General features: G+C 31.7%; 1 protein-coding gene across 13 annotated transcripts in view; it reads right to left on the bottom strand.

Moving 5' to 3' along the window:
* Positions 1-249: 249 nt before the first annotated feature.
* LOC145248297 (kalirin-like) overlaps positions 250-11,389 on the bottom strand; it is an 858,283-nt gene continuing 847,143 nt past the window's right edge. For all 13 annotated transcript variants that reach the window (XM_080110176.1, XM_080110182.1, XM_080110183.1 and 10 more), the window contains one exon: positions 250-679. In XM_080110176.1, the coding sequence (XP_079966302.1) occupies positions 662-679 (18 nt within the window). In that variant the 3' untranslated portion in view covers positions 250-661. The remainder of the gene's footprint in view (positions 680-11,389) is intronic.

The raw sequence follows: 11,389 nt of genomic DNA, 5'->3' as shown, positions 1-11,389 counted from the left end.
TGGCCTTACAAACCAATCCTAACTTATTAACTAATGTACAAGTTTGTTGCAGCAAAAAAAAAAAAAATTTTAATTACAAAATATATATATTTTTTTTTAAATCTTTTTGGCTCAAACTTTTGTAATTTCAATAATATCTAATGGGGAAAAAATACTACGGAGCATTATCGAGAGAGCTTCTTAACCTTGTACTTTTCTTGGGATCCTATTCTGCATAAGTAACAAAAAATAAAAAACGTGCAAGATGTGTAAAAAAAAAAAAAAATTCTGTAAAAGGAGTAGAAGTAAAGGTCAAAGGGTCAAAGTCTATAAAGCATCAGCAGCAGTGTGTGTGGTCATAGCAGTGGTCAGTAGTAGTAGTAGCAACAGCAGCAAACACATAGGCAAATGATGGTGGTGGTGGTGGTGGTGGTTGGGTAGGTACGTAGGTAGTTGGTCAGGTAAAGGTAGGTAGGTAACAACAACAGCAGCAGCAGCAGCGGCGGCAGCGGCAATGGTAGCAGCAGACTTGAGGCACATCCGAGACAGCAGACGGAACAGTTGTAATTGAGATCACAGCACTGCAGAAGACGATGATTGGCAGCGGCACTGAACACAGCCACAGCTTTTTATTTTTTCCATATTTTTTTGTGTTTGATTTTTTTTTTTTTTAATTTTGTTTTCACTTTAAGGTGTCGCTCTGCAAGACAACAGATAACAGGGTACATATCAAGAAAAAGTGAAGAAAGTGCAAGGAAAAAATAAACAAATAAACAACAACACAAGAGATGGCCGAAACATTCTTTAAATCAGTGTTAGTCTTCTAGCCCTATAAATAAAATTTGGTGCCTGTATAAGTTTACATTGTTTTATATGGTAAGTTTTTAAAATATATATGACAATTAAGTTAGGTAAAATTTTCTGCATTTCATCCTTGTGAGGATTCGTCAGGCTATTCCCTAAATATATATAACTACACGCACACACATACATATATATACTCCAAGTTAGATATTCAAGAGAGAAAACTGATGAATTTAACGAGCTTATCAAGAGTACTCAATAAAAGAGGAGCAAGATATATTTTTATTGATATAGATTTACAAGGTCACGACACTGGACTGATTTTTTATTTTTTTAATTTTTTAAATTTTTTTTATAACTGATTTTCTTCTGTGGAAGACCAGCATTTCTTAAAGTCGCCTGATGGGGACTTGTGGTTTAAACCAACCATCTGTTCGAAACGTCCAGTGTAGCAACCTTGTAAATTTGTCTATATCTATATCTATCTATCTATCTATCTATCTATCTATCTCTCTCTCTCTCTCTCTCTCTCTATAGGATTTACCCCAAAACCAATTGATTAATCATGATGAATTATTTAATATAGCCACTATGTGTAAGGGTTCATAATGTGGACTATATTTAATTAACATTAGTAAAGAAGAGGTAAAATCACTTTGGGAAAATTCAAACATTTCCAATCTTTTTTAATTTAAACTCTTCATATTAGACATCTATCAATAAATATCCCCCACCCTATTTGTTTTTTGTTTTTTTACAAGAAAGTTAACCATTTATCAAGGCCAGTTGAAGGGTTAAATTTCAGTTTCTTTGGAGTATTTTAAATTAGGAGGAAACAGGAGGGCATAATGTGAAGACAGCCTCCCATTTCAACAGTCAAATATTTCAGATTTGCATTAAATTTGATCTGTACTAATTAGCCACCAATTAAGCAAAATTTTCTGAATTATAATTTCTTAAGATTCCTTAAGCCTTAAACTTTTCTAGAATCAAAATAATTATTAACATGATAAGCATGTCAATTTGCTTTCTATTACAGGAACAAAAATTGTCCCTAGTCCTCAGAGCATAGCAATACACATGCACAAGGCTAATGACGTCTAAGAAGACAATGTATGATTTGGAGTTAAGTATTAATTTATTAAAGGAGTTTTTGTAAGAAAAATGATTTCATATGAGACAACCCCTTAGTTTATGTAACAGTGGGTTTTTTTTTACTAACACTGATGAAAAGAAATATTAATTATAAAAAACATGTTATTATGTATCAGTTGCAAATCTTCTATTCATCATAGTTTTGCAAAAATGACAAAAAAAAAAAAGAAAAAACACTGAACAAAGTGACCAACAAGCAACATGAAGTCACTTAAAAATGTAAGAGTGTTGCTAGAACAGGAGTGATATTGTGTCGCAGCTACATTTAATAGAGCAGAGAAGAGATTAAAAAAAAAAAAACAATATTTCAGATACTCATCAATACAAGAGTAAAAATTGGTATGGATACTCTTAATATGAAACTCTTAAAATCTCTCTGATTGGTCACTTGAAAATCCAAGATGGAGGATATTTTTCAGGATGGCTGCCAAATAAACAAGAAAATACAGAGCTGTCTACAAAACCTAAACCTAGATTCTTCGGACTACTGTACTCCTCTTGAGTGTCCATAAGGACCATTGTGTAGTGGATAAAGTACTTGGTAAAATTCAGTTGTAAGTTACACTCTTCTGGAGGTTGAACTTTACAAACCATCAGTACGGGTAACCCGAATATATAGTTGTGAATTGCTTAGGACTTCTACACAATGATAGCTGATGGAACGAGAGCATTGCTATCCGTGTGAATCAAATAAAGGATTCCGTTCAAATTTAGTGCAGATTCCCAAGTTTGACAGAAAAACTCCCGAGTTCAACAAAATACACCTGAAGAAGATCGGAGGTTAGATGGATGGAAACATTGTGAAAATAACACTCAAGATAAGAACAGTAGTTCGTAAAATCGAAATAATGTCTGCTTGATCCTCATCTAAAAAATTCAGGAACTAGACTATTGACTGAATTTTTCTTTTTATGTGTTTGGCTTTAGTTCAAGCGTGCATACTGGGGCAAGGCAACATATATGACAAAGGGAATTTTCCTGAAATATTATACAACACGGAAATTCCATCTGACCATGTTGACACAAGTAAGAACACAATGCAGGATATAAGAAAATAATTACATATATGCTGTATTGAGAAAGTTTTAGTATAAAAATAATATTAAAGATTAAAAACAATATTTATTGCCTCCACAAAATGTGCACAAGAAAAGAAATATAGGTTATGTGTAAAGTTGATAACTCAAAGTATTACTATTAAAAGGACAAAAACCATAATATACATGTTTGAAAGTCAAACACACATAATGAAAGAGGATTTTCCAAAATATTACAAGATGAATCTTCCATCTAATCATGCTGATGCAAGAACACAATGCAAGTATAATGTGTGTATAATATATATATATATATATACTGAATCTGCATCGCTCATTGCACCGCTATATCTTAATTTGCTTTAGTTTGTGTCTATCTGTTACACCTGTGTATTTTACTGCCATTTATAAATTTCCTTAATACATACGAAAATAGGTAAAAGAATAAACCATTTAATCCATGATCACAAATATTATGTGCAAAAAATGTTTTCCTTGAATATTTTGGCGGCCATGTTGGCAAAATGTCTGCCATCTTGGTTTTTCAGATGACTAATTGAAGAGTCACCTGGCAATATTTGCAATTATCTGCTCTATTAACTGGCCATGGAGTGAAAGAAAATAAAGGCAGTTGATTCAATTATGATCAGACAACTTTAAAAAAAAAAAAAAAATAGATAAAGCTCCAACAATTAAAATTGCTTTTTTTTTTTTTATTGTAGATTTCAACATAAAATAGATGATGAAACTGGCCATAACTGCAGATTATTTTTAAATCCCCGCCCCCCCCCCCGCCTCCCCCCGCCAAAAATCGCTGCAGTTGAAGCAAAAAAGAATGAGGAATAGTGAAAAATGTAGTTATTTGAGAATTCTCTTTCTATTAACTTTTATAATTGTATAATTTTTGTTCATTTGACTTTTTTAAATGGCATGAACATACAATTATTTCATAAAGTTTTTTGATAAAATATCTATCTATCTATCTCTTTCTCTCTTGTACAGTAGAATCCCGGGATACGGTGATCCTAGGATACGTTTTTTTCAGGTTACGATGTGGAATACTATGTTTTTCCAGCCCTTGGTTACAATATTTGGCCCACCTTACGCTGTTATTTATAATGTTATTTGATTATATACATGTGCATTATATACTGTACTGTATTTTGTTACTAATTTTTAATGCCATATTCCGGTAATGTAAGACAAAGTTTGGGTGGACGGTGCTGTCTTACCCACTGTATAGTCCTGATCTGTTTGAACCTCTGAAGAATGCATTACGTGGACAGTATTTCTCCAACAACAATGTCATAATCCCAGATGTGAAAAGATGGTGACTGGCACCGACTTTTACGACCGTAGCATCAAGGCTCTCATTCATCATGGGCAAGCACATTAAAAATGGTGGTGACTATGTAGAAAGATAAATTCTGGAGAAAGGGTTGCTCGTTTTAATGGTACCACTCCTGTCTTCATAGCTCTAACTTTTTGAGTTAAAAAAAAAAAAAAAGAGACGTTACTTTTGGAACGACTTGTATATATACACACACAAGGGTCATTGCAAAAGTAATACCTCCTATTTAAGTTAAAGAGCTGTGAACACGGGAGTGGCACCATTAAAATGAGTGACCCTTTGTGTTTATTTTTCTACATAGTCACCACCATTCTCAATGCACTTTTGCCAGGAATTCAATGGCACATATCTACTTCTTACGCACGTTCATGACAGGAGTTACTTTCTTAGAATCTCACACTGTTAATATCTGCAACAGAGAGATGAAACTCTCAAGTCATGAATGCATAAGTTCAGTCATCATACCAATGCAAATTGCAATCCTCTTTGATCCAACAAAGCAGAATAAAAAATAAGTGGCGTTACTTTTGGAACGCCACTAATATATACAGAGTGAGTCACGGGAAACGGATGTTTTTTAGAATGCTCCGTGTCCTCCTTGAGTAAAGGACAAGGAGTGAGGAAGGTACTCTTTAAACCTGCTTAAGATGCCGTTTAGTTTGTTGTTATTTGCTTATCTTTTACATTAAATTTTGTTTTGATTATTAATTTGGAATTGTTTTTCCTTTTTGATGAAATATTTGCAGAGTTTTGTTTTCCTTAAAAAAAAAAAAAAATCCGTTTCCCGTGACTCACCCTGTGTTATTTAAATTAAGTTCATATTCCAAATACAAAGTTCACATGTTGGTATCCAAGTTTACAGAAAATCTTTTTTATTTTAAAATTACACAAAATTATTAGCGACAGTTTTCTTCATCAGAACAGAATCTGAAGAAAAGGTTCATCACGATTATTTTTCCTGTGTATGAAATGACATATTCCCAGATTTTGTTCTGATGAAGGGAACTGCTGTTAATAATTTTGTGTAATTTTATATAAGTAAAAATAAACAATATCTGAAAACTTGGATAGCAATATGTGAACTCTTTGTTATATATAGTCTTGGAAGTTTTTAAGGTGCTTGTTAAGATAATGTCAACAGATCCATGTTTTAAAACATGTGGTTTTAAGCAAAATTAACAATACTTACTAAACTAGCATGTCGAAAACAGTAATATACTAAAAAATTACGAATATTCATCAAGTAGAAAATTATTCATAGTTAAAAGTAATCTTTTAGGGAAAATTGGGGAAATGATATTTTCCCTAGATGTGAACACCTTGAAGATTGTGAATACAGGGCACAGATTTATCTTCTTTTTTTGCTACTGCAATGGCTAACGTTTTGTTTTAGCCGATAGCGATAGACTTTTTTAATAAAAACAAGCAATTGTTCTACTCAACAATTTTTTTTTAATTTTTGGATATATTACTATTTTCGACATGAAACATAAGTATTGTTGTTTTTGCTTAAAACCACAAACTTAAAAAAATCGATCTGTCAACTCTATCTTAATAAGCACGGTTTTTAACTCTTAAAACTATATATATATATATATATATATATATATATATATTAATTTGTCTTTTGTTGGAAAACTATTTTGCCAATAAGTCAGTTGATTTCCTGCAATTTCTGAATTAATTTGCTTTTATGAATCAATAATAGTCCCAGAGTTATTTCAAGGATCATCATCTGTTTTCCCATAAACATTTTTATATATATATATATATATATATATATATATATATATATATATATATAAATATGTCCAGAGGAAGTTTCGCAATAAAAACGAACTATTGATGAACACATAACTTGGTTTGTTTCTCTCTCTCTCTCTCTCTCTCTCTCTCTCTCTCTCTCTCTCTCTCTCTCTCTCTCATATATATGTGTGTGTGTGTGTGTGTGTGTAGCTATAAATTCAATTCAAGCAATGGGAATAAAAAGTTTACTAAACAAAAGCAAGTGTAAACTTAAAACTAATATAAATATTAATATTTATATAATAATCCCAACCAGATAAAAAAAAGCTCAACACAACCACAATAGGAAGTAGAGCTGGTCATAAGGAAAAGAAATGAAAACTGTAAATTAAAAATTTACAAGGAAATTTATTGTCTGACAGAATATGTCAAAAAATATTTAAGAAATCCTTAATCCACAGGTTAAGGATTTCTTAATAAATTTCTTTTTGGCTATTCTGTCAAACAATAAATTTCCTTGTCAATTTTTAATTTACAATCTTGATTTCTTCTCCTATAATATATATATATATATATATATATATATATATATATATATATATCAGGTGTATGCTCCAATGTTTAACTATAACCAACCATTTATATTCTTGTCTTAAACAGTTTTTTTTTATGGACAAAAATAACAGATTCTTCAATTGAAGAAAAAAAGACACTGATGTTTTAAAACAAATATCACCAAAAAGAAGCTTGCAAAGAGAGAAAATAAAAGAAATATTATTAACAGATAATTTTATTTGTAAGGATAAAAAAAAAGATCAAACAGAACCATGAAATTGCATTTCATCAAACATACAAAAAAAAGTGCTTCATCTTGTATTTACATCACAGCCTAAAGGCATCCAGTTTTTGTTTGTTCCTTTTTAAAATACTTAAGAAAGAAAAAGTTATTCCTATCAATGCAAGTTTATGAATAGTTCATTTGGCTTCTTATTGCATAAACAATTTTTTTTTACCATGTTCACCCCTAATAAGGCATATCGCCACTTGGACATAAGGGGCTACTATCTGTGACCAGGCCTAGGAAGGATTAACAAGATGTTGGTTTACGTTACATTTAACCTTTTGTATATCAGTACAGTCAGGGAAACAGGTAGCAGGAAGGGAATTCCAAAGTCTAGCTGTTTAAGGGAAGAAACTATCAAAGTAGAAAGCTTTTTGGCATTTAGGGACCGCAACAGTAAAGAGGTGAAATTTTGTTGCTAAGCAGGTTTGTGAGGGATATATACATCGGAGGGGCACAAGTGCAACGAGTTCATCAGAGCACATTCCATTAAAATATTTATAAAACAGGCACAGAGATGCAACATTGCGGCGATTGGACAGGGGTTGGAACTTACTTGACAAAGTGGGACCTATTAGATTGAAAACTCTTTTTTGGACCCTATCCAAGAGAGTCTAGTGGTAGATGCATCAGCCCAGACATGGCAACAATACTCCATGCATGGGTGAATGGTGGTTTTGTAGAGGTACAGTATACTCTCAGGTAGTAGTAAGTAGTCCTCTAGCTCGATAGAAGGAACCCATCTTCTTTGCAGCAGCCTTCAGAATATCCTCAATGTATTTGTTCCAGTTCATATTGCCTGTGAATGTTAGGCCAAGGAGTGTGAAGGAAGAATTCTCAGGTAGGGTCTTATTTGTCATGGATATCAGTGGTTGGAGAGGCGTCTTGTAATTGTTAAAGGAGAGCAGCTTAGTCTTGGATTAACTTTTATTTATATAAGTTTGACTGAAAGTGGTTGCTAAGTTTGATCAAGACAGGAAGTTCAGAAAACTTCTCCCAATCCTAACATCCACAGACATCCCAATTATTATCAGGGGTAAGGTTTATGATAGTGGAAATAATATTTATATATCATATTTATTTACCTATTATTGTGACACACAAGTAATTTTAAGTAACAAAGATAAAATAATCAAGTCATTACATAAGGTCTGTATGAATTGGCAATCTCTGAAATGTAATACTAAGTCGAAAAATATGATGGAAAGAAATACTGGTTTTGTCCAGAATTCCACTTATAAAGAAAATAAAGACAAAAATTGTATGATGTATGTACCTTTGATGAAATGAAAATATCATATTCCAAAAATCATATAAATTGATCAAGTAGGTTTATTTTTATATAAATAAAGTCATTTTAAAATAATTAATGGAAATTCATAGGCATTACAACATAAATCTCACGAGTTTGAATTATTGAGTTATCTTCCTTTATTTTTTGTTTTAGATTATTTTAAAAATGGTGGACAAGACTGCCTCTTCTAATACTCATAAAATTTGATTTTCTTATTAAAAAAAATTACTTGATCAATTTATGTGATTTTTGGAATATATTTTTTTTTTGCTTCGTCATGCAGATTTTTCTTTCTTTTTTTTATATAGGGAAAATTCTGGACAAGAACCGAAATACTATTTATATATGATATATAATTATGCATTTGGACATATTTAACTTTATCAAATTTTATTTCACAGATCAAAAAATTAATTAAAATTTCACTGTTGAAGGCCGTTAAGATGAGTCTCAACAAAACGTTGGGGGCATATGATGCTACATGAATAACTCTGCAACCAAAGCGACATAAAATATTCACAGGAAATGAATACCCGAATAAAAGAATGTGCAGATGGTTTACAAAATTCAGAAATCAAAATTTTGCATTTAAAGGTTAGTATTTATCTAAACTAACCCTTTCTCAACAGAGAAGGTAAAGTCTAGGAGCATGGACCTCCTAGAACTGCACAGGACTAGCATCGTACTGCAATAAAACCATTCAGGACATCCAGTTTAGTTTAGTGAAAAAACTCTTGTGACATCACTTCAGGAAAATACCGCGTCCGTGGAAGAAATTTCAATGCAGTTTTTCTCACGCCAGACAACTGCTCATTGTCATCATTTTCAACAACTTGGAAAAGTTTCGGAGTTTTGCAAAAAAAAAAAAAAAAAGAGTGCCCTGTGAATTATCTGAAGGCACCTGTAAATCAAGAGTTGAAATCTGCTGACAAACTTCCAAGGCATCCATTTTACATAGATTATTACATAAATTATCACTGAGATTGGTAATGCATCTGTTTAAAAAAAAAAAAAATGAATAAACAAAAAAAAAATTTATTTTTGCTTGAGATGTGGAGGAGATAAGGAGACTTGATTCTGGCATACAACATCATCAACAGGAATGTAAATCTATAATTCGAAGAGATTCACATTTGCATAAAAAACAAAATAATAAGAATTACATTGATAAATTACACGTTCACAGAATATTATTTGGAAAGGATGCGTAAAAAAAAGGACAATTTCATGTTATTGCCACCTGATTCTGAATAGATTACACATGCAATCATTACCAACATCATTATTATGCTGATGTAGTAATCATTATTTATTAGATTAATATAAAACATTTTGCATAAATTGGCTCATAAAACGGGGTTCGTTCAATTAAATTGTTCCTTAAAAAATTCTTTCAAAAAAGGAGTATTGATAGAATTCAAATAAAATTGAAACAGAAAGAAAAATTCTAATGAAACTATATATATATATGTATATATATATATATATATATATATATATATATATATATATGTATGTATGTACTCTTATAAATTTGGGTTTTTTGGTCCCCCGACAAAAGGAGGGTGGACCTGTAAATTCACCCTTGTCTGTTCATCTGTCCGCACTTTTCTTAATAACTACACCTTGGAATTTCTTTTAATTTTGTGCAAACATTAAACATGATATGAGTAAAAAAAAAGTAACAGAACAGATTTTCCGGGAAAACACTGGTTGCCCCCCCCCCCAGGGGCGCAAATTGACACTTTTGTGCTATTAAAAAAAAAATTGATGCCTTGGATTTTTATAAAACTTTCTGAAAAGTTGTAACTAACTGATTTCTATATAATTTTGTTTGTCTATATTTCGCGATAACTCTTGGGTGTGCCCCAGGGGCTCTTTTAGAGTTAATAAAACACTCCATTTTGGGGGACTATTTTACCATATTTGTACAAAATTTTCTATGTATGTCTATTTAGCAGTTTTGCAAGGTGTTGAACTCAAATTTAAATATGTTAAGGCCTTGGGGACTTTTGGGGCTAAATGGAGTGGGAGACAAATGATGGACTTAGTCATTTCTTTTTTTTTGTATGGTATAGAACTCAAATTTACATATGTTCAGGCCTAAAACTGCACCGTTTGTTCATTTTCACCAGGATTTGATGTCCCCTTGGGATTTTTGGGGCTAAATGGAGGAGGCAAATGCTGAACTTTGTCATTTTTTTTAAGCCTTGTTTACGGGGGACCATGCATTCTTCACTTGTTTGTGTATTGATATTCATATTAAAAATCCTTTTTCTATTTATTGGTATTTATTTGCTTCCCCACGAAAGCAAAATGTGACACAAGGTCATTTTTAATGTAGGGGAAAACAAGCTCCCCCCAAAAAAAGGCAAAAGGGGCACTCTGGTAAGGACCAAAAATAATAATTGTCCCAGTATAGAGGGTTTCCCCTCCATTGACCAAGGACAAATTGACTCAAATGCAACATCAGAACAGATACTACACTTTGAGACATTAAATCTTTCATTCAGGCTAAAAAGTTCAACAATTTATTTTTGATCCCTCGACAAAAGAGGGATTCGATCTAGTAATTCATCCATTCATTTGTTTGCCCTTTTCTCAATAACCACTCCTTGGATTTTTTTTTTTTAATTTTGCACAAACATTAGTCATGATGAAAGTAAATTTTGGCCAGAATGGATTCTCCGGGATGACTCTGGTTGCTCCCCTAGGGATCATTATAAGGATAAAATTGTCCCCAAATTGTTCATCCATTTGCACTTTTCTTAATAACCACACCTTGGATTTAAAAAAATTTTTGCACAAACATTAGTCAAGAGAAAAGTAAATTTTTCACACTCGGCTTATTTAAAATGAATTAGTCTGGCTCAGACAATTTATATTATGATACATCTTTACCTAATTATCAAAAAATCAAATTGAACAAGGGGAAAAACTTCTTACTTTTGATGGAATAATATAAAGAGTTGTCTCCTCTATAACTAAAATTTTATTTCCTTTTCTGTATAAGTTTTAAAAAAAGGTGAAACAAATAAAGCTTATACCTAACTGGTGTTGCCTGGGATGCAATGAATGATTCCACTTTGTAAACTGAAATTATCACTATATATCCCAAAAGATGCTAAAAGACAATTTTCTAACAATGAACCCATTTTTATTATTATTTATTATTATTATTA

This window comes from Euprymna scolopes, chromosome 26 (genome assembly GCF_053919585.1).
Source record: "Euprymna scolopes isolate OS-2025 chromosome 26, ASM5391958v1, whole genome shotgun sequence".
Lineage (NCBI taxonomy): Eukaryota > Metazoa > Mollusca > Cephalopoda > Sepiida > Sepiolidae > Euprymna > Euprymna scolopes.
This window is presented reverse-complemented; position numbering and strand designations above follow the sequence as displayed.